We start from the raw sequence: 24,973 nt of genomic DNA on the forward strand, positions 1-24,973 counted from the left end.
GATAAAATATAAAGGTTTCAAACATACCTGGGGCTTCCTCCAGCCCCATGCGCATGGATCACTCCCACGCCGACATCCTCAGTCTTCTGCCTCTTCGGTCCCGGGTCCCGTAACTTCAACCAGTCATGGCCAGTCTGCGCAAAAGAAGTGCCCCTCTACGTATCTCTCTAGCTGCATGGGGCTGGAGGGAGCCCCAGTTATGTATAAAACTTTTAAGAAGTGAACCGGAGGCGGGGCCGGAGTATCGGTGAGTGGCTGCGCGGCCACAGGGCGTCTGCGGGGGACCATTAGAAGCCCCGGGTAAGTTAAACTCATTTTGCCCCAACCCCCCTACAGTAGTCCTTTAAAGGACAACTGAAGCAAGAGGGATATGGAGGCTGCCATATTTATTTCCATCTAAACACTACCAGTTGCTTGGCTGTCCTGCTGCTCCTCTGCCTCTAATACTTTTAACCATAGACCCTGAACAAGCATGCAGCAGATCAGGTGTTTCTGACATTAATGTCAGATCTGGCCAGTATAGCTGCATGCTTGTTTCTGGTGTTATTCAGACTCTACTGCAGCGAAATAGACCAGCAGGGCTGCCAGGCAACTGATATTGATTAAAAGGAAATAAATATGGCAGCCTCCGTATACCTCTCACTTCAGTTCCCCTTTAAGAAAAATTTTAGAGATAGGGAACAGCTAAACAACTCAACCTACACATCAAGTCTGAGTGTTGGCAGCTATGATAAGAAGTGGTATATATCTATTTGCACTATGCACTATGGGTAGCGGGGCTGCTGAGGTAATACGACTGTGAGTTATGCAGGCCTACTGCTAATTTGATGTACAGTGTTTCACTTTAGGCTGGATTTAAGCCCTTTATCAGTGCAAAGTCTGAAGGTGAATATTGAGCTTGAGAGCTGCCTTAGCTTCTTCCTGACTGAGCTCATTTCTGACAACTGGCATTCATACAATTGTCAAATAACAAAGATGCTATCCGGAATACATCAGTCAATACTAATAACTTTTAAGGTGGCCACTAACTGTCTAATTTAAAGCAAAAAATTGTTTGAGCGATCAGAAATTCTGATCGGATTGGTTGTAAATAATCTCCATTGATGGGCACAATCGATTACAAATGATTATAAAAATAGTTGTCTGATTGGATTTTCATCAAATCAAAATTGGGATTTTCTTGTTGGTTGTGATAGGAAGTAAAGATTGGTTCGTCGATGGGTGTAGTGAACGATTTTTCTTCCGATCAGAATTTTCTGATCGCTCAAACGATTTATCACTAGAAATTGGATCGTTAGTGCCCATCTTTAGTATTTTTAGCACTTCTGAGATCATCTGCAACCAACAGTAAAGCACACCTGAACTGAAAGGGGTATGGAGGCTACCATTATATTTATTTCCTTTTAAACAATACCAGTTGCCTGGCTGCCCTGCTGATCATGTGCCTCTAATACTTTTAGCCATAGACCCTGAACAAGCAAGCAGATCAGATGTTTCTGGCTGAAGTCTGATTGGATTAGCTGCACGTTTGTTTCTGGTGTGATTCAAACACTACTGCAGCAAAAGAGACCAGCAGGACTTCTAGACAACTGGTATTGTTTAAAAAGAAATACATAAGACAGCCTCCATATCCCTCTCAGTTCAGAGGTGTCTTTTAAGCTCAGGCAGGATATAGATCTTTCTGCTTCACACTCGGAGAAGGTTTGGAAAGACAATACAATTACATAACAAAACAAATGGCCATTTTAGGGATGTGAGATGTCAACATTAGATCAATTTCCAAGTAGACATTCGGATTACTACAGTATATTGTACAAGCTTATTCTGAAACTATGGTTCACTTTAACCAGTTCACCCCCAAGGGTTTTTACCCTAACAGACCAGAGCAATTGTCACCTGTCAGCGTTCCTCCCTTTTATTCCCTAATAACTTTATTACTACTTATCACAAGAAAATGATCTATACCTCGGTTTTTTTCACCACCAATTAGGCTTTCTGTGGGTAGTACATTTTGCTAAGAATTTTTTTATTCTAAATGCGTTTTAATGGGAAAAATACAAAAATAATGGAAAAAAATCATTATTTCTCAGTTTTCATCCATTATAGTTTTAATGAAACATTCTCCCTTGGATAAAACCAACACATTTTATTTGCCCAGTTGTCCCGATTATTAAACATTTTGAATTATGTCCCTATCACAATGTTTGGCAACAATATATTATTTTGAAATATAGGTGTTATTTTTCTGGGTTTTTTTGTTCTGGCCATAATTACAAGCCCCTACGTAATAAATTAAAATTCATTTTCCCTTATAAAATATAGATTAAAAAAGCTGAGTCCCTAAGGCAACTATTTATTTATTTATTTTAAGCTGATTTTTTACAAGTGTTTTTTTTTTTTTTTTGGTGGGGGGAAGGTTGGAAGTGTAATTGTATTAATTTTTATTAATAATGTGTATGTACTTGTATATGTATGTGTTTGAATGTGTAATATACTTTTTGCCCACAAGATGGCGCTAGTGAACACTCTCTGTAGCAGGTGTTCACTTTTTTTTTTTTTTTACGCTTTATTGAACTGTAACAGTTTTCTGTTTTATGAATGGAGGAGGCCGCTGTTCGCGGTCACGTCCATTCACTTCAGGCAGTGCGATTGGGTAGAGGACCGCTCGGTCCTCTTCCCCAATCAGTTAGCAAGGGATCCCGACGGTAATAGCGGCGGCGTGCGGAGCGGCGGCGGGAACGCGCAACGTATTAAAACGTCATGTTGCCATTAATAGGCTAAAGCATGATGTTTTAATACGTTACAATGTCATTAAATGGTTAAAGGATATCCGAGGTGAAAATAAACTGATGAGTTAAACAATTGTATCTATTCTCCATCTCCTAAAAATGACTTTTTTAGATATCCTACAGTTTTATATTTAAATCTGTTTTTTAAGTTTTAACTGTTTCATTGTCTCTGCTCAATGACACCTTCATTGTAGTATGCCAGAACACAAATCTATGAACTAATGACCTTTCTTATCTCTTTTCTGCTCTCAGAAGTCATTTACTGACAGGGAAGTGTTTTATGGCTGCAGTTACTTTAACTCTTTCAAGCAGAGAAAGAAAAAAATGAACACGGCATTGTAAATACACATCTATCTTATCATGTCATATGTCACCTCGGTTGTCCTTTAAGAATACAGAATGCATTATCAACAAAAATACATTTCTAGTTCATCCTAAAGTACTTGCTGCTTGCATTATTTATATACTGTTATATTTTGTATTATATTATAATATATATATATTTTACTTTTACAGGACTATTGATGGATTATTCATTGCTTCTAGCCTTTATAGGGGTTACTTAGGCTCTATGCAGTGCCATTAATATGTGCTTTAAGCAATAATGAATAACCACACAGGAGACAGCTCTTATTCCTTATATAGTTGTGTGGTTGAATATCCTTCCTGCAGGATTCCATCAGTGGCTTCAACTCTTTTTCCTGCTTGCTGACCCATCCCTAAGCAACACAAATAGAATTCTGCAAGTAATGGGCTCAGCTATGATGCAGGTGTTTCATAGGCAGAATTACTGGTAGGTATTTGAGTGTGTGGTGACTTTAATCCGAGTTTTTTATTATTATTAATCTTTATTTAATACGTGCTAACATATTATGCAGGGCTCTGCAATTCAATTTCGAACAATATAACATGTGGAATTACAGTGTTAAACAATGGTACACAGGTTGCAAGGTAGGGATAAATACCAGTCACTGAGTCCATATGGGGAGGGAGAAGAGCATGTGGGAAAGAGGGCTCTGCCAAATAGGCTTACAATCTAGGGGTGAAAGGACACATTAAAGGAGTTATCAGGGAAAAAACGAAAAATTAGCTTTACTCACCTGGGGCTTTCTCCAGCCCCTTGCAGCCGACTGTCTCACACTGTCACCTCTGCTCCCGATGTCCCGCTCTCGTTGATCAGTATTCAGGCCTTACTGCAGCTCCGCTGTCAATCATGGCCACGTGGGCCACGCCGAACTGCGCAGGTGGTAGTAGTTCTGCGCCTGCGCAGCTCGCCGCGGCCCACGTGGCCATGATTGACAGCAGCGCTTCACGCAGCAGCAGTAAGGCCGACCCTGTGGCCAGCCTGAATACCGATCAACGAGAGCGGGACAGCGGAGGTGACAGCATGGGACAGTTGGCTGCAAGGGGCTGGAAAAAGCCCCAGGTGAGTAAAGCTAATTTTTCATTTTTTCCCTGATAACTCCTTTAAGGGAAGAGGAGTGTCAATTCTATCGGGTGATTGGGGCTATGAAGACAGATGAGTGTTTAAGGCCTGTTTAAATGGTGGGGGCAAGCCTAATGGGGGAAGGGGGTGAGTTCCATATAGTAGGGACTGCTCTGGAGAACTCCTGGAGCCTTGCAAGTGAGCAAGAAATGAGAGTGGTGGACATACGTAGAGTGATGGAAGAATGGAGAGAATTGGTTAAGGAAACTAGTGCACAAAAGAAGGGCAACACTTCTTTTGCGCAGACTGGCTGCAACTGACTGAAGTTACGGGACCCGGTACCGAAGAGGAAGAAGACTGAGGATGGCTGCGTGGGAGTGATCCGTGCACATGAGGCTGGAGGAAGCCCCAAGTATATTTAAAACTTTTATATTTTATCAGCTCTGATACACTTTAAGCTGTATTTAATTCATGTTTTCTCCTAGGAGATAATTTTCAATCTTCTGTTTAAAATAACCTTTTAGCACCCTGGTGGCTTGAAATGCATTTAAAGGGCCATTATGGCCATTATGGTGAAAAATTTTAAAATTTAAAATATGTGCAAACATAAACAAATAAGAGCAGAGCAGAGGGCTGATTTTTTTTTTAAGCCTTTAGAAAAAAACCCTAGCAGTTTTGTCAAAGGTGTGTGTGTGTTGGGGGGGGGGGGGGGGGGTAACTATTGATACAGTAGAGTCCTAGTTATCTGGAACTCAACTAGCCAGCAATCTCAACCATCCAACCAGCACAGATTGATGGCAGTACTCACGATGGTGAAGGTCAACTTCTTATGCTGTTTGTCAGCTCTGCTGTGCTTAAAGAGACTCCGTAACAGAAATTGCATCCTGTTTTTTATCATCCTACAAGTTCCAAAAGCTATTCTAATGTGTTCTGGCTTACTGCAGCACTTTCTGCTATCACTATCTCTGTAATAAATCAACTTATCTCTCTCTTGTCAGACTTGTCAGCCTGTGTCTGGAAGGCTGCCAAGTTCTTCAGTGTTGTGGTTCTGGTATGCACTCCCCCCTTCAAGCCCCTCTCTGCACACTGCCTGTGTATTATTTAGATTAGGGCAGCTTCTCTCTTCTCTCTTATCTTTTACAAGCTGGATAAATCCTCCTCTGAGCTGGCTGGGCTTTCACATACTAAGGAATTACATACAGGCAGAGCTGTCTGCACTCTGCAGGAAGAAACAGCCTGACACTTCAGTGGAAGATAGCTGCAGGGGGAAAGAAACACACAAATGATCTCTTGAGATTCAAAAGGAAGGGTGTATACAGCCTGCTTGTGTATGAATGTATTTTCTATGTGTGGACATACTGTACATCAACCTACTTCCTGTTTTGGTGGCCATTTTGTTTGTTTATAAACAAACTTTTTAAAACTGTTTTTAACCACTTTTAATGCGGCGAGGAGCGGCGAAATTGTGACAGAGGGTAATAGGAGATGTCCCCTAACGCACTGGTATGTTTACTTTTGTGCGATTTTAACAATACAGATTCTCTTTAAAGTGGATCCGAGGTAAACTTTTACTCATTGCATAATTGTGTTCCTTTCATATAGTTCATACTCTAATTCCCTATAAACTAAACAAGCCTCACCCACAGCTCCTTTTGTGCCTTGGCGAGGTAGCAAGGGCTTATGGGAGCTCAGTCTGGGCAGGAGGAGGCGAAGGTTACTAGCCATTGATTTCAGAGGCAGAGGGGAGGAGGGAGGAGGAGAGGGGACTGAATTTACACACAGGCAAGCTGATAGCATCTCCAGCCCTCAGCCTGTGACAATGTGACAAACAGAACATTTTTTTTTAATAAATGTGTCTGTTTTTTTTTTTTTTTAATCTAATCCCTCCCCCCCCACCCCCCATCCTCTATGAGGGCCAATCACTCTTGTGCCTCCCCAGGGGACAGCCAAGTGACATGGCTGTCCCCAGTACAGCACACTGCTGTAGATCGCAGCGCTGTACAATGTCAATAGATGGAGGTTTCGTCTGCTAGCAGCGATCATGGCGCTCTATCATTCAAGTAGGGATGTGCGCGCATCGGCGTGCGCGATCCTCTGCAAACCAGGCTCGTTGGACTTAACGCCAATTGGTGTTACGCGGTCCTGGGGGAGCCACCGTGTTCACACCAATAGGCGTGACGCGGTCGTTAGGTAGTGCAAGCATGCAAGAAAATACCGAAAATAATTTTGATAGTACTTTTTATTTACTTTTCTGTACTTTTTCAGTTGAAAAGTGCTGGAAAGTTATTTTAAATAGAAGATAATAAATGATCTACCAGGAGAAAACTCAGGAGAAAAAGTGAATAGCATATGGGCATGGGTCTCAAGCAACCAGAAAGCACACACCAGTTGATGTGCATCAGTTGATACCCCGGTGCAGGATAACTGAGACTCAGTTTTTCAAAATGTTACAATACAAACTTAGCATTTGTGGTCAGAGCCGGGACAAGGTCCTCCAGCACACAAGGCTGAGACTCCAAAATGCGCCCCTCCATCCCTCCCGCCTCAGCCATCACACACTGATTGCTATTAGACTAAGAATCACCCCAGGGCCCCCAACACCTTACTCTCTAGTTATCTGGCTTGCAGTCACTGCCATGTATCCCCTTTTCTTATTTCTCTTTGCTTCAAACATAACAGGGGAATGATAGCTGAGTGAGTTGTGCGCCCCCTCCTACACTGCGCCCTGAGGCTGGAGCCTATTTCACCTCTGCCTCGGCCCAGACCCGTTTGTGGTTGCGCACACCTCAGGTCCTCTTTTAATACCTTAAAACTGAAATAAGGTGTGCTTTCTTTTTCTGATTGTATAATTTGACTTATAATTATTTTTCCAGAAAAGAGAGTTTTTCCGCCGTACACACTTCCTCCCCAAGCAATACTACACAAGATTAACATTTTGATAGTACTCACGTTGCTCAGTGAACTGAAACATGGCCGAGCTCCCAGATCCTATCAGGTTTGCTACAGTACAGACATACTTCTCTGTAGTCACATTCTTCACAGTGATGGTGTCTCCATGCTCTTCTAATAGTTGCCTTTCTTGGCCAATCTTGTACCAGCTGTACTGAGTTACCGGAGGATTGGCTAGAGCAAGACAGCGTAATGTGACCTCCTCCTCTCCATCTTCTGTCTGCTTATTGCCAACTACTGAAATGGTTGTGTTCTTTGGTCTGTCTGTAAAAATTACAAATAGTAGTTAATAATTAGAGATGGCCCGAACCTCCGATTTTTCACTACCATGAGTGAGTGTAATAGCCAGCGCTGCCTGCCTTTTATAAGAGGGGGAGTGGCTCCAGGAGAGAGTGTAGGCTGATTGGCTACAATGTGCCTGCTGACTGTGATGTAGAGGGTCAAAGTTGACCCTAATGGTGCACTATGGGGGCAAACCAAACTTCCGGAAAAGTTTGCGTTCCATGGCGAACGCGAACCACCGGAAGTTTGCCTGGAACCGTTCGCTGGCGAACCGTTTGGGCCATCTCTATTAATAATGAACGATAGATGGATAGATAGATAGATAGATAGATAGATAGATAGAGTGCAGAACATCACTAGGGTTTGTGTCAACCGGTTTGGAAACTCATAGTATCACCCCTCTCTTACCCTATGAACCTCCAATCTCACCAGGCAAAACAAAACCAATAATACTTTTTATTGTAATAAATAAGGTCTATATTTACATTACTTCACTCTTCCTTAGCCTGGAACTTGGCCGGTGGTGACACTTGGCACTAGCTGATGCTAAGAGCAGCAATTAGTAATGTTACCTAACTAATATTTGCTTGCCTTACACTAGTGCTTTTCTCCCATATGACCCAAAGTGCATCTGATGATCAGTGATCTTGGGTGGAATATATGCAGCAGCATTAGAGATGGTCAGTGAGGTGCTTATCATTTAGGCTTGTGTTTATATTTCATACAAAATGGTACGAAGCTTAAAACTTAGCCAATCAGGTTCCTTAGCTGGAAACAATGTGGGTGCAATCTTGCACTATCGGGGCGAACCAGGCCTGTGCATGATCTCCTGCAACTCTCCCAACCTGGCTGTCATGCTACCTTTTGTGTGAAGAGAGGAAGAACAGAAGAGACGGCAGTTGTGGAACACAGTGACTTTCATTCTTCAATGCAAACAACCATTGCATTTATTTAATAAAAAATCTTTAAAAGCATATCATGTGACCTGATGAAGGCGTGAACACGCTGAAATGCGTTGTGACGACACTGGCATGCTAGAAACTGCGTGTCAGCCTGCTGCCCTCCTCCAGTAGGGACCAGAGTGACCACACCAGGCATTGTTCTTGACGTTTTGGGCACAGCCCTAGATATGCTTTTAAAGAATTTTTACCAAGTAAGTTCAATGGTTGTTTACATTGTAAAATAAAAGTATTTCATAATTGGAGCTTTCTCTCTTCACAATCAGGTGTCTTCCCTGCCAATTCTGATTGGCAATTTTCACTTTTAAAGGGATACTCTAGGGGGTCAGGGGAAAATGAGTTGAACTTACCTGGGGCTTCTAATGGTCCCCCGCAGACATCCTGCGCCCGCGCAGCCACTCACCAATGCTCCGGCCCCGCCTCCGGCTCGCATCTGGAATTTCAGACTTTAAAGTCTGAAAACCACTGCGCCTGCGTTGCCGTGTCCTCGCTCCCGCTGACGTCACCAGGAGTGTACTGCGCAGGCACAGACCATACTGGGCTTGTGCTATACACTCCTGGTGACATCAGCAGGAGCGAGGACACGGCAACGCAGGCACAGTGGTTTTCAGGCTTTAAAGTCTGAAATTCCAGAAGTGAACTGGAGGCGGAGCCGGAGCATCGATGAGTGGCTGCGTGGGTACAGGATGTCTGCGGGGGGCCATTAGAAGCCCCAGGTAAGTTCAACTCATTTTCCCCTGACCCCCCTACAGTATCCCTTTAAGTATACTGTATAACAACTTCTCAATTGTCAGCAGCACTGCTTCTGGATATACAGCTCCCCCCTTCACCGGGTTTCTTCCGTAGGAGAAGACTTCTAACAGTCAATGCTTCAAAGCAATGCTAACAGGTAAGCAGCAGTGTGCAGAGATGTAATGGGTATTAAAAGCGTCCTCCTCAGGTGAAAAAGCACAAGAAAGCTATGTGAAGAGGGAAGGACTTTTCTGTGCTAGATCAAGAAGTTTTAAATCAGGATGATACCATTTATAGGCTAACTAAAAAGAATAAGAATAAGCGAGCTTTCGGCTTTGCAGCCTTGGTCGGGCCTAACTCCTGTTTTTAAGCCCGACGAAGGCTTCAAAGCCGAAAGCTTGCTTATTCTTATTCTTTTTAGTTAGCCAATAAAGGGTATCATCATGATTTAAAACTTCTTGCTTTTACTGATGGCTAACACGGTACAATACCCTTCTGCTACGTCTCTGCTAGATGATAGATAAGATAGATAGACCTTTCCCTTCCTCCTGATACATGAGATCTCATCAGATTTAAGCGTTAATTTATACTATGGTGTTTGTGAAATCACTTTTTACCCTGGAGGAACCCTGAAAATAACTTTTGGATCTCAAGGAACTCCTGCAAACAATTTTTTGAACTTGAGGAACCCCTGCATTTATTTTGCAGTAGGCATGGTCTTAAAAAGAGATGAGGTTGTTTATTTCACTACTCCTTATTACTCTGCCTCTTATTATACTGTCTATTAATGCTTTTTTTTAATGTGCTCATTATTATTCTGACCCCCAATTTAGTATTTCTTTTTACAGTACCCCCTATTACAATGTGCTCTGTTATCCTTCCACCACGATGGGGGAAAATGCCACGGAACCCCTTACTTACTCAAGGAACACCGAGGTTCCAGGTAAACCCTGGTTGAGAAAGCCTGTTCTAGGTGGAGGTGTCTGTGCGTTTATGTGAGCTGTCGATCATTTTAGTTTCTACACCTAAAGAAGGAAGTTAGTCCATAATTTGTGCCCCCGCCCCATGCATTAAACGCCGGTGCATCCGTGCAGTTGTGGGAGGTGGTGCAGTAGTGGGTGGTGGCTTAGTGCAGCGTCACTGTGTGTTGGATTACTGTGGTTTACTGAGGGCAGCTTAGTGTGGGCAGAGCAGGCTTTCATGTGGGCGGAGTGAGCTTTGGCTTAGTGCGGCGTCACTGTGCGATGACGTTCACATTGTGGGCGGTGGTTGTGGGTGGCGGCTTAGTGCAGCAGTTGTGTGTGCATGCAGGTACAGCTGTGTCAGTTGTGCGCATATACTAACAAAATTGATGTTTACTTACATTTTATATTGAGCAGTACATTTTCAGCAGATGTTTTCTTATTTGGAAAAACAGCGCTACATGTCACTGTTGTGTTATGGTCCGTGTAATGAGGAGTGTATGACATCATTATGGATTCCATATGTAATTTTCCTTTATACCCAGCTTTGCTCCTCTCCGTAGTCAGATGACCGGGAATGTTCCATGTAATAGTCGGGGGGCTGGAGGCACAAGTGTGACTTATAGCACAGGTGATAGTGACGCTCTTCCCTTCTTCCAGATCTCCTACTCCTGATATTGATGGCTTTGGTGGCTCATCCAAGGCTAGAAATATAAACATTTAGTTACAGAAAATAGCAATGTAATAATTGTGCTATAGTAAGGATTTCATATTTAACAGCAATTACACCAACATCTTCCGCTCAGCCTTCTGTAGATGTGATCTGTGCCTCCACTTTGGGCTAAAATTACGTGAGTTGTAGTAATGCATTATTTCTTTAGAAATCCGATTTCCATTTTCTTGTTTTTTGCATTCTCTGATTGGCCAAATACTTCCTAGTTGACTCTGCCTTCTCTGATTGGTCCCAATGCTTCCCAGTTCGGTGATTAATGGGCTGAAAATTACCAAGTTGCGGTAATGCGGTATTGCCGTAGAAATCTCATTTCCAATTGGAAATGCAAAAATTTAATTTCCACGGAATCCAAATTGCATCCCTATTAGGAAGTCTTGGCTAAGGTCCCCTTACTGAATAGACGCTGGCTTACTGATTAGGAAGATTTGATACCCTAGTCTCCTGTGTCAAAGATAGATTTCTAAAAGAAAACCTGTATTAAAAAAGTGCCCCTGCGGGTACTTACCTCGGGAGGATTTATTCAGGGATTTATTTATTTTCAAAAGCACTTAGTGAATGGCAATTGCTCTGTCCAACTGCCAAAAAGCTGTGTAGCGAGCAGGGAAGCTGGGCAGCATCATTTTTTAAATACTTTTTTAGGGAATATCTTTATAAAGAATAAAAGCCTTGCTGAGAATCCCCTTATCACGCTGGTGTGTGACGAGACAACGTACAGATAATTACACAATTATAGTACAATGTGTAGTCTAGACCGGTAAGAACTTGTGCACAAGTTTTAGTGATATCGAGGTACAAAGTCGTTAAGGTAAATTGTAGTCAATTCGAGCAGGGTCATACACGTGTATCAGATGTCAGTCGTATTGCAAGGATCAGACAGTAACAGAGACAGGGACAGGCCGAGTCGGTAACGTAAATCAGATGGCAGCGGTACAGAAGGACTAGACTAGAGCGAGGTCAGGAAACAAGCAAGAGGTCGTTACACAGGTAAATATATACAATAAGATGTTACTTCAATAATATCAGGAGGATATTATGAATGAATTACAATAATAATAATCAATACAAATATAACAAACGACTGACTAACTGAAGTACATATATATTGTGCGTCTACCCAATATATTAATGTAGCTCAGAATAGCTAGCTAGGCCAAGAACCAGCGAACTTATTAGTATTAAGGCCAACGATAGACTGAAAGCTCTGGCCTTATATACGAAATCCCAATTCCCCAGAACCACTCCCGAGTGATGTCACCTATTGACATCACTGCTGATGTCAGCTAGACCCTCCTTCTAAGCCTATAAAGACAGCTCTGAGCTGCGCGCGTCCTGCCAGAAACAACCAGCTGACCCACATCTGTATGGGAGCCGGGGATGCCAACATTCTGACTCTAGTCTACAGGGAAGCCGGGGATGCCTTTGATCGAAGAGGAAGCTGCCTCCAGCTGCTCCAAACTATTAGAGCAGCCTGCAGAGACACCCCACCCCCCCAAGGGGTGGACTCTGGACACTCCCCACCTGGCTTACCAGGATGTTGACAATGGAATTCCTGAAATAATTCATTGGCACCCAGAATCTTTCCTCAGAGCCATATCCCTTCCAATCCACCAAATACTGTAAAGAACCAAAAACTTTTCTAGAGTCCAGAATTCTCTCAATTTTCTCCCATTTTACTGAAGCGGTCGACTACGACCCAAATTACCCTTTTTCCTCGAGAGGAGGGCAAATCTACCACAAAATCCATCGAGAGATGGGACCAAGGTCTCGATGGAATGGGTAGTGGCATAAGATGATCCTGGGGGGCAGCCCGGGATACCTTACTTCTGGCACAGGTAGGACAAGCTGCTACAAAAGCCTTACAATCCTTGCTGATAGAAGGCCACCATACATGACGGGATAAAAGATCGAGAGTTCTAACCTCTCCCGGGTGTCCTGCCAATTTTGAGTCATGGAACACTTGAAGTATTTGAAGTCGTAAATGCAATGGAACAAATTCAACACCAGGGGGTTTCTCAGGAGGACTATCCTGTTGGAAGGGTTGTAATGTCTCATACAAATCTGAAAATTCTTGTGTGTGGGTGACAGCCAATACACATCGTGTGGGCACAATACTTTTAGGAGGAACGTCCTGAGACGTTTCAGATTCAAAGGTTCTAGATAATGCACCTGCTTTTGCATTCTTGGACCCAGGTTTTTATGTGATTACAAAGTTGAAATGAGAAAAGAATAGTGCCCATCGTGCCTGCCTGGGGTTAAGTCTTTTAGCCCCCTCCATATATTCCAGATTCTTATGATCTGTATAAACTGTGATTGGATCATTTGCTCCCTCTAACCAGTGCCTCCACTCCTCAAATGCCATTTTAACAGCCAGCAGTTCACGATTACCAATATCGTAATTACCGTGCTCTGCAGCTACTACATAGTAGACACGGCAAAATAGAAAAAAAATGATAACTCTCTTCAAGCATCGGCTCTTCTGCCGCTCGGCTCACTCGTGTTCGGCTCTCTTCACCCGGACATTTCAAAAACCCGGGAGGACGGCCTGGACAGGTTGAAAAAAGTGGACCTGTCCAGGCAAAAGAGGATGCCTGGTCAGCCTGAATAAAATGTGTATTATTTATGTTGGTAATCTCAGTTTGTGTCTGCTGCTGATTGTGCGAAATATAAACATATACTGGCATTTAACCTAATGATATATAGTATGATCTGATCATATTATATTACCTCTTATTGATATCGTGGTGGGAGCAAATGACTTTGTTTTCTGGAGATCAACAGAATTGATGTCACTGTTTATTCCTGGATAATAGTTTTCCCATTCAGTCACATTATTAATCCGTAACGAGCAGTCATTTTTCATGTTTCCTGGAAGAAATGTCCGTCCTCTGTACTCAGCTATCACATCATCGGGGGTTTTGTTGTTGAAAATTTGCGGCTTGCTACCCACACGCTTGTACAAATACCAGAAGAAGTTGAAGTCTTTTGCCCCCTCTGGGTGGGTGAATGTACAGGGGATCTCAACACAGGAACCCCTCACAGCATCAATAGCTGCCGGGAAGTGAAAACTCCAGTCATTGCATGAGTTGTCTTCATAACAGCCTGAGAAAAACAAAATATATATATCTATATAAAATGTATCAATTCTTAAGGGACTATAGCATAGCTGAATATTGGTACTAAAAGATAAACATACCTTAATATTGTTAAGAACCATAAACTATACATTGAGTGCTGTACCTGTGCTTAAAGGACAACTATTGCAAAAAATTGCAAAATGTTAAATACATACATATAAATGTACATTATCAGAGTAAATTACCATACTTTATTTACTATGATACTGTCACTTACAGTAGCTAGTAAAAATATGACAGATCTTTCAGGTTTTGGACTAGTCTATTGCCTCATGGGTATTACCAGTAATTTCTTTAGTTACAAAAAGCACTTTCTGAATGGATGTTACTCAGTCCAACTACCAAAATAGTGTGCGCAACTGAGTAGAGAAGCTGGCTGGCTTTTTTGTATAGATCCTTTTCAGGGAGTGCTTTTGTAAAGAATAAAATAATACTGAGAATGCCCCATGAGAAGATGAATTAGTATAAAATCTGTCAGATCTGCCATATTTTTGCTACCTACTCAGGGCCCGGATTTACCATAAGGCACTGTAGGCACGTGCCTTCAGGCACCTGATGATAGAAAGGCGGCTCACTCCTTTCCCCGAGTGCCCGCATCCCTCCTTCCCTATGCAGTGTCCTGAGCTGAGTGTAAATGAGAGGTTACTCACCTGGCTCTCTGCATTCCATTACTGATGAGATCCCCCTTCAGCTGGGGCAACTTAATAGTGAGGGTACCTCTGGCTTCCTAATGCTAAGGGAAACCAGTAGTTATCTATGACGGGCAATAGAAATAAGAGAGAATTGACAGCTGGGACAGCCAGCACACTTGCGGTGCAGGTGGGGGGTTGGGGGGGGGGTTTGTAGGTTTATGGAGGGCGAAGTCTAAGGTGCCAGGACATCTGTGCCTATAGGCTCTGGTGTTGTAAATCCGGGCCAGTGCCTACCGCAAGTGACAGCAACATAGAAAATAAAGTGATTTATAACTCAATTTACTCCAAGAGAAATGTAAGTTTCATATGTATGCTTTTTACATTTTTAGTCGTCCTTTAATTTTTTCTACTTCTTTTTTTTTTTTTTACTAAAATCTTTGTAATAGAGAACAGAAGAGTTAAAGGGAACTTTGTGTTTGCTTGTTTGGTACTATTACTCTATTTAAAACCTCTCTGCATGGCCGGGTGGGTTAAACTATGTTGCCAGGTGTAGTTTTGAGTAGTAACTGCTCCTCTAGGATAAACCATCACTGTGCTCTCCAGTGATTGGCTGTAATAGCTGTGCTGAAATGTGTAACTGCAGATACACAATTGTCCTGAATACAGCTGCTGGAGATAAAGGCATATTTAAATAGCTAAGAGGGTTAACTGTGAATGGGGAAGTGACAGAAAGATGGAGAGCAGCATGGTGCACAGCGGGGTGAGGCAGCAACATACAGGTGACACTCGAAAAAATTTGAATATGGTGCAAAAGTCCATTTATTTCAGTCATTTAACTTAAAAGGTGAAACTAATCTATGAAATAGGAACCCATTGCAGGTGTTTTGGATTAATTAGCTGATAAGAAACACTTTGAGCCTAGAATATTGAACATTTTCACAATATTCTAATAGTCTGAGATTTTGATTCTGCGGCTCTCGTAAGCTGTAAGCCATAATCATCAAAATTATAACAAATAAAGGCTTGACATATCTTGCTTTACATGTAAAGAGTCTATTTCATAGATTAGCTTCACCTTTTAAAGAGAGTCTGAAGCAATTTAGAATATCTGCTTTTGTTCACCAGGCAGCTTCAGGATTCCCCCGGGGCAAATTCCCTGGGGCAAAATTCTGATTCTGCTTCCTGGTAGAGGCAGAGCTTTGTGCAGTAGCTCTGCCTCCAGTTCAGTCAATCTCCACGGATCTCCACCTCTCCCCGCCCCTCTCAGTCTTCTTTCACTTAGAGGGGCGGGGAGAGGGGGAGATTGACTGGACTGGAAGCAGAGCTACTGCACAAAGCCCTGCCTCCCCCGGGCAGCAAAATCTGCGACTTGGAAAGTCATGGAAATTTGCCCCGATATTTCATCGGGATAAAGACCTTGTCCTGCCGCCGGGATACGGCGAATCAGTTTGGATTGTAATGCTGAAGCTGCCTGCTGAATAAAAACAGGTATTCTAAATCGCTTCAGTCTCTCTTTAAGCTGAATACTGAAATAAATGGACTTTTGTACAGTATTCTCATTTTTTGAGTTCCACTTGTAGGTAAATCTACCCTCTCAGCCGCGGCCCACACTCCAAAACAGGTTTTTCTTTTTTCAAAACAGTTCTCACGCATCCCTACTGGAGACTTGCAAACATTTTGCCTCATTTAGAGGGTGCCAGTATAATGATGTGAGAGAGGAACTTTTGATGACGCTGTCTGCTAGGCACCTCCCCTCTTCCTGCACATCAGTTACCCTGCATACGCCACACTTTATACAGGTTGTCAAGTTTGCTTGCCTCCTGCAACTTGCGCCACAAATGCTACACACACCTCTCCAGGCATAAAGCAATGAGCACATGATATAGAGTGGATGGGCTTTGAATCATAGTTTGCTCTTTTTTTTTATTACATGCAATGAGGATATCGTAGAAATAAAATGATGATGACATTATGGACCAACTTTATTAATGTATTTGAATTATTTAATTACTTTATTATTAGTCATTTCCAGCGTATGGATGATGTAATGGAGTTAATTATGGATACGTCATACCTTTTTATATATATATTTTTTATACACAAAAAAATAAAAGTCAAATCAGCAAGATAAAATATTTTACAATTATATCTGCCATTTTCTTTCTGCTTCATTGACTTGTAAGCTTTGATTGCTGAGTACTAAAGTCAAATCCATGACTTTAGTACCCGAGCCTGAGACACCAAAGTGTGCCCCCCCACCACAGCCATGGCACACTGATTGCTATTAGACTAAGAGGTGCCCCAGGGCCCCCAACAGCTTCATCTCTAGTTATCTAGCTGTATCCCCTTTTCTTATTTCTCTCTGCTTCAAACACAATAGGGGAATGATAGCTGAGTGAGTTGTGTGCCTCCTCCTACACTGCGCCCTGAGGCTGGAGCCTCTCTTGCCTCGGCCTCGGCCAGGCCCTGAGGCCGTGTCCACACTTGTCAGTTTTTTGGCCTTGTTCACATCATAAATCACAATCGCTGACACCAGCGTTTTGCGGTTTTGTGTGTGATTTTTTTTTTTAGCGCCTCCTACGTGTTGCAATTTTTTATAAAGCGCTGTTCTAAGCGCTTTTGCTGAGCGATTCTGTTTTTTCACTTCCTGACATCAGTCAGGAAGTGAACTCTTTCACCTGCAAAAGAATAAATACAATGTATTTATTCTTAAAACTGCTCAGGAAATTGTTATACCAAGCGCTTTTTCAAGCAATTTCCCTATACCTGTCATTGTAGGCAAATCGCCCCAGAAATGGTACAGGCGGTGCTTTGGTGAGCGGATCGGAATCGACCTGCTCAGATGTGGACACTCTCATAGGGAATCATTGCACAAACGCTTTTGGGGCGATTTTCAAAATTACGGGCGCTTAAAAAATCCCAAAAGCGCCCTTAGTGTGAACAGGCCCTTTCTGTGCATTTTCTGCACAGGAAAACTGAGAACTAATGTTTAATCAATGGGCTAGTTCGCACTTCAATGTGTTTTTCACATGCAGAAAAACAATTGACAGCAATGCAGCCAGGGACGGATCTAGGGGGGGGGCGAGCGGGTATCTTGCCCCAGGCGCAGTTTGTTGAATTCTTAAAGAGGCGGCAAAATGAATGGCAGTTTAGGCGCCAAAACCTGACCTTTAGGCGCCAAAACCTGACCTTGCCCCAGGCGCAACTTGGTCTTGCTCCGTCCCTGAATGCAGCACTGTCTTACAACTCATGCAGAAAAATGTATGCAGAAAACTGATAGACAAGTGTGGATCCAGCCTAAAGATTCAACAGGCCAGCAGCCTTGACTTCTGCAAGGTTATAGTCTTCATTTCTCGAGCGGAAAAGCAACTTAACATGTTTTAGCTACTTTCAGACAACTTTATGCAGGAGAACGCCAAAAGGATAAAAGGAAAAAAAATAAACCACCTTCACAGAGGTGCCTGGCTCTTCTACTGACCACATATGTTATTGCTCCATTGTTATTGCCTGATGAAGCGGGATCAAACCTGCGAAACGCATTGCATATTTGGAGTTCATAAATAAAATATATTGACTGTCTTTACTACAGTCGTTGTGTGTCTACTTGGAGGAGGTAAGTCCACCACTACCTCCTCTATTTACCAAGAATTTGGTTTTTAAGCTCATTTAGCTTCCTTTTATCCTTTTGGCGCCTCTGTTCTCCTGCATAATATTGAGTCCACCCTGGGTGGAGGGTTGAACCCCCTTTTTTCTCATCTACAGAGAGCGACTTCTTATTCCTGAGTGGGGTCAGGAAAATCTCCCCACCTGCCTTTACAGTGGTTGCCTAATGGTAACCCTGGTTTGTGAGTATTAATATTTACTCTATCTAGTAACCATTTACCAGTACATATTACACTATTGAGGCTCTTGGTGTTCCTTGTTTTTACTTTCAGGCAACTGTAGTTGAAATCTATGCCCTGTTTGTGTTGCCTAAACCTGCCAGTGTGTAGATTTCAACTTCTGCATTCTGCACGCCCTATGGACCCGTCGCTACCGCCGATTGTGCTGTTTTCCCGCAGCTGCAGCTCATTCACTGTATGACAGCAGAGCTCCGTGAGCCAGTCAGGAGCTGATTTCATTTGCTCCTGAATCACTGTGAGCCAATTAAATTGGCTCCTGACCAGCTCACAGAGCTCTGCTGTCATTCTGACAGCAGGGCAAGTGAGCTGCAACGGCGGTAGAGCAGGGCAATCAGCGGTAGTGGTGGGTCCTTGCAGCATGACATGGATGGTAAGCCCAGTTTTTGTATCAGCTGTCCCTGTTCCTTAAGGGGCCAGAGCCCAGAGACTGTTCTGACCATTCTGTGTGCTGAAAAAAAAAACTTTATTTATTATGTATCGAATTAAAAACTGTATGGCCTTACCTGTGACTTTAACCTGGACAGACTGACCATGATTAAGGTCGAAGGAATTTATTTTGTCACTTATTCCTGGATAGAACGTTGCCGTCTTTGTCACATCTCTGATCCTCAGTGTGCAGCTGTCTGTTCCATTAGGTACAAGAGATGTCCGTCCTTCATATTCAATGAGAACTTGAGAGGAGTCTTTATTATTGTAGACCTGGGGGTAACTAGTGGCTCTGTAGGTATACCAAATAATGTGGACCACCTCACTGTGGTTAACAGGAGCAGTGAATGTGCAGGGAATTTCCACATCAGAATTCTTCAGTACTGAAATGGATGATGGAAATGTAAATGTCCACTTTTTTTCTCCAGAGTCTGAGGAAATTACTGTGGGAAAAAAAGCAAAGAAAATGTGTCTCTGTGTATTGTTTACAGGAGGAAGTAGAAAGGAATGTTTCCTCTAGAACTAAAAAACCCGGGCAACAGAAAGTGACCTTATGGCATGCAGCAGCACCTTACTCTATCTTCTGTGACAACAAAACTTACTGTAGTCCCATAGGCTTGGGCCACTTAAAGTGGATCAGAGATAAACTTTTACTCATTGCATACTTGTGTTCCTATCCTATAGTTTATAGGGCATTCCTCAAGCCAAATACAAATTGTTTTTTGTTTTAATACTCTAATTCCCTATAAACTAAACAAGCCTCGCCCACAGCTTCTCCAGTGCCTGGGCACTCTGAGATCCATGTAGCAAGGGCTTATGGGAGCTCAGTCTGGGCAGGAGGCGGAGGAGGTGTTTCTAGCCAGAGATTTCAGAGGCAGAGGGGAGGAGGGAGGAGGAGAGGGGAGTGAAGTTTTCACAGGCTGAGGGTTGGAGATACAGATCAGCTTGCCTGTGTTTAATGAAGACAAGCAGATAATGGCTGCTGTCATTGTATCACAGGAAGAACTAAACTTTAGATAGGATATATAGACAAGTTACTTGTTATAGTTATTTTTAATCTCGGATCCGCTTTAAACTAACACTGTACTTTAAACTTTAAGTATTCTCCCCAGTGGTTCTCCTTAAAGGGAACCTTAACTGTAAAAAAAAATGAGTTTCACTTACCTGGGGCATCTACCAGCCCCCTGCAGCCATCCTGTGCCTTCGCAGTCACTCATGGCTCCTGTGGTCCCCCGCTGCCAGCTAGTTTCGTTTTTGCCGACTGGGAGTCGGCCAGCCGCCATGCGTACGTTTTTACGCATCCCTGCTGGTGCAAGAAGCTATTGCGGACATCAACAAGTACATTTTTACGCGTTACGGGCGTAATGCGTAAAATTTTACGCATTATGCCCGTAATGCTTAAAAATGGCCGTTGTTAAAATCGCGAACAATTCCGCGTGAAAATCCGCATGAAACCGTCAACGAATCCGCAACCGTATGCGGATTCGTTGACGCGTTTTCCGCGAGCAAATCGTGCCGCACAAGTGGAAACGTACCCTTAAGCAGCACAAGTATTGCAACAAAAACAGTAAACATTAGGAGGATGACCCTGCCCTTGCGAGTTTTCAATCTAAAGGGTATTGAGAGGACATACAAGGTAAGGAGAGGTGGGGGGGGGGGGGGTGCATGTGAAAAGATATGTATTTAGGGGCTATAAAATGTTATACGCTTTTCTGAACAGGTGTGTTTTAATAGTGTGTTTAAAGATTTCCAGGTTTGCAGCATGACATACAGGCTGTGGAAGAGAGTTCCAGATGAGGGATGATACTCGTGTGAAGTCCTGGATGCGAGCAGCATGAGAGGAGGTGATCGGCTTAGAGGCCAGAATAATTTCTTGGGAGAAGCAAAGGGACAGTATCTAGAGATTAGCTAGGAGCTATATGGAGGGGACAACTTGTAAGGAGCTTTGTGTGTTAGAGTCAGGAGTTTATACTGGATCCACTGGGTAATAGGCAGTCAGTGGCAGGAACGACACAGTGGGGCTGCATCAAATGAGCGGGTGGAGAGGTGAATGAGGTAGGCAGCTGAGTTTACAAGGGATTGGAGAGGTGCCAGCCTGCTCTTTGGTAGACCACAGAGCAGGGTGTTGCAGTAGTCTAGCTGGGAGATGATTAAGGCGTGTACAAGCATTGCCAGTACACACCCCATCACCATTACATCAGGAATGGGTAGATTTGCCCAATGGGACATGGCAGGGGGTAGTTTGCCACAACAATGAAAGACATAAACAATAACAGTAGTAGCAGGGGTATACTGCTTTGGAACTTTATATTAACTGCATTGTCAGTGTCGTTAGGTGGTTTAAGGCAGTGCTGGTCGTAATGGAAAAATCTACGCTTACGGATCATTACGCGTAATTTTACGCTATTACGCATTACGCAATTACGGTTACGGCGTAAGAAATTATCTACGGTTCATCACTGTAATTACGCGTTAACTTACGCAGTTACGCGTAAGGATACCGTAATGTAGGCGCTTACACTACGATGTTACGCGTAGTGCCGTAATACCCATTAATGCGTATTTTTTGACGCATACGGACGATGTGTACGCAATAGCCGTCAATGTGACAGCTATTGCGTACACATTATTCGTATGCGTCTAAACGTACGCTTATATACTAAAGGGCGGGAGAAGATACTATTGGTTGCTTAGGATGTTGACTGATTGGCTACTCTTAGAAAAGGGGAGTTTTTATGTTAGTAATTACGCGTAAAATTACGCGTAAGTCTTCATAAAATTACGCATACCTAGCAATTACGGTAGACTGTGTAATTACGATACCACTTAACTTACGCGTAAGACCGTAAGTTACGCGTAGCGCTTACGCATAAATTTACATTGAATTACGATACGTAATTACGCTCATGCGTAATTTCGGCCCAGCACTGGTTTAAGGTGCTCCATCCAGGTTGCTCGCATTCAATTTCTCCCCAATCATGAATAAAATAATTGAAAGCTCAGAAAAATTGATTGGAACTGTACATCAAGTAATTGACAATCCATCACACATAATACAATTCTTGATAAAGTTGGTCTAAAATTTCCAACATGTCCAATCTCCAAAAAACGAAAAATGGTAAATTAGTTTGGATTTATCAATCGTAAACCAAGAAAAGCTCACATTTTTTTGGAAAAAACGATCAAAATTATTGAATTGGTGAAAAATTGGATCTTTTAATTGTATGGTGTTTGGCCACCTTTAGGAATGATGTCATTAGAGAAGGGAGGGCAGAGATAACTGTACGTAAATTTGTAAGTACACCAGGGCCGTTTTTAGGCATAGGCATTCCAGGCCACTGCCTGGTGTGTCATTGGTCCTGGGGGCACCATGCCCCTGATTAAGCCCTACCCCCAGAACTAAGCCACGCGTCCCAAATTAGACCATGCCCCCAAATGTGTTTGTACCTCCTTCTGTCCCCCTCTGTGCCTCCTTCTGTCCCTTTGTGCCTCCTTCTTTCTCCTTGTGCCACCTTCAGTCCCCCTGTGCCACCTCTGCCCCCCTGTGTGTCCAAGATTGGCAAGATTTGTTGGGGGCAAGCATAAACCGGGCCCCTAGTCTCTCTCCAGGCCCTAGGCACCTGCTTAAGTTGCCTTGTGGATGATCCTGCTCTGTGTGCATCTCACTGTGCCTCCTTCTGTACTCCTTTGTTTCTCCCCGTTTGTCCCCCTTTGTGCCTCCCTCTGGGGGGGGGGGGGGGGGGGGGGTGTATGGATGATATTGTGGTAAAACCCCTCCCACAGTGTGATGTCATACCCATGATTCTGAAAGTTTGCGGTCTGTGGACCTTGTTGCATTGTGGGAAATAAATGGCTTTTTCCAACTGCCAAGCAAGCAGTATCTCCCTCTGTGCATAGAACTCTCAGTAATGAACATTCCGTACAGATCACCTGACAAAACTAATGATGTCACCATCAGTGATACATTTCAGAATGTAAATCAGGAAGAGGAAAGATTTTACAGTGGGCAAACACTGACTAGATAATCTATAAATTAATGAGTATTGTAAAAAAATAAGCAATTTTATTCATAATGTTATTTTCACTACAATTCCTGTTTCACCTTTTGCTGTTTCAGGACATAAATTCTATGTCCTGCATATTAAAACACCCACCTGCCGCTGCACGGTCACTTGCATGCATGTGCGTGCCCTCGCGCGTATGTGATCGTGCATGCTTCTGCGGCTGCACGTGCACGCTCGTACACATGCACAGTCTTGAGAACGATTGCTGCTAGCTACAGCAACAATCATTCAATAAAGTTAGGGGGAAAAAAAGGTTGTACAAAGTTAAAAAAAAAAAAAAAACAACAACAATCATTTAAAGTGACATGGTCCCAAAAAAATAAAACATGTTGGTTTTTTTTTTAAATCCCCATTTAATTTTTAACCCCAGCCTACCCTTTTAACCCATTATTATCCCCTGCAATACCTATACTTGTTTATAAAAGTTTAATGACTGCTGCCTGTAGCGATCGAATGCAGTCGCTAGAGTGAAAGTTTCGGGCCCCAATGCTCTACAGATGTAATGCTCTGCCGTTGCCTAGTGATGCATCTGTACAGCTTTATGCCCTCTGACCTGTCACCCTAGCACACGCATTTGATTGCCACAGACATGCAGGTTGGGGACAACGGTCCACCATATGCTCAACTAGAAGTAAAATATGGCATATGGGGTATCATTTTAATTGGAAAGGGCCAAATAATTCATTTTATATGTTTTATAGCTGTGGCACGTGTCATGTGAAAATTAGGAAGTGTAAAATAAAAAAATTGGTATTTTCTGCATTTACGCCTAATTTTTCCCCATAAGATAACCATGAATTAAAACTGATTTGGGAGAAAGATATTACCTAAAGAAAGCCTAGATTGTACTAAAAAAAACATATACACTAAAATGGCATAAGTAATTAAAAAGTTACAGCTGTATCACAACAACACAGCTAAATTGTCAAAAATGTCTGGAACCTTAAGGTGTAAAAACCATGGAAAGTGAACCAGTTGAACACAGCTTTTGCAACAATAAACCTACATGTTAGCCACCAAAAATGGCCATTTTGCTACACACTTCATAAATACAAAACGTACAATTGAAATGTGCCACTTCCTCGTCAAGTCAGTATCAAAATAAATTAAACAGGAAGAAAAACTGTTACATGATGATGTGTTCATGACCATCCAGTCAGAAACCTACAGCAGATGTAGCTAAAAAATTGATATGATAAATCGATCATCTCTTATATACGGGATATTGTTTTTTTCCTGTGCTTCTCTTTTTCTAAAAGTGGTGGGGCGGGGGGGGGGGGGGGGCATTCCCCATGGATGGTGCAGTAGGAGCTGGGACAAGGCCCTCAAGCACCCAAGGCTGAGGCACCAAAGTGCGTCCCTCCATCCCTCCCACCCCAGCCGTCACACACTGATTGCTTAAAGGATACCCGAAGTGACATGTGACATGATGAGATAGACATGTGTAGGTACAGTGCCTAGCACACAAATAACTGTGCTGTGTTCCTTTTTTTCTTTCTCTGCCTGAAAGAGTTAAATATCAGGTATGTAAGTGGCTGACTCAGTCCTGACTCAGACAGGAAGTGACTACAGTGTGACCCTCACTGATAAGAAATTCCAACTATACAACACTTTCCTAGCAGAAAATGGCTTCTGAGAGCAGGAAAGAGATAAAAAGGGTCAATAGTTCGTAAATGTTATTTTTGGCATACTTCAATGAATGTGTCATTGAGCAAAAACAATAAAACAGTTACAACTTAAAAAGTAGATTTCAACATAAAATAAAGCTGTGGGATATCTTAAAAAGTCATTTTTTAGGAGAAGGAATATAGATACAATCGTTTATTTCATTAGTTTATTCATTTGTCCTTTAATCTCTAGTTATCTGGCTTGCAGTCACTGCTTAGTATCCCCTTTTCTTATTTCTCTTTGCTTCAAACACAATAGGGGAAGGATAGCTGAGTGAGTTGTGCGCCCCCTCCTATATTGCGCCCTGAGGCTGGA

At 42.8% G+C, this 24,973-nt stretch overlaps 1 protein-coding gene across 3 annotated transcripts in view; it reads right to left on the reverse strand.

Moving 5' to 3' along the window:
- Positions 1 to 24,973, reverse strand: part of LOC137522956 (sialic acid-binding Ig-like lectin 6) — a 46,907-nt gene that overhangs the window by 16,350 nt on the left and 5,584 nt on the right. For 2 of the 3 annotated variants that reach the window (XR_011022488.1, XM_068243118.1), the window contains exons 4-7: positions 19,004 to 19,369; positions 13,557 to 13,931; positions 10,501 to 10,803; positions 7,165 to 7,428 (exon numbers count right to left, since the gene is read on the reverse strand). Coding sequence is in view for 2 of the 3 variants with exons in the window: in XM_068243118.1 (XP_068099219.1) it covers positions 7,165 to 7,428; positions 10,501 to 10,803; positions 13,557 to 13,931; positions 19,004 to 19,369 (1,308 nt within the window). In the remaining variant the exon portion in view is untranslated. The remainder of the gene's footprint in view (positions 1 to 7,164; positions 7,429 to 10,500; positions 10,804 to 13,556; positions 13,932 to 19,003; positions 19,370 to 24,973) is intronic. The other variant, XM_068243119.1, reaches the window with a different exon arrangement.

This window comes from Hyperolius riggenbachi, chromosome 6 (genome assembly GCF_040937935.1).
Source record: "Hyperolius riggenbachi isolate aHypRig1 chromosome 6, aHypRig1.pri, whole genome shotgun sequence".
Lineage (NCBI taxonomy): Eukaryota > Metazoa > Chordata > Amphibia > Anura > Hyperoliidae > Hyperolius > Hyperolius riggenbachi.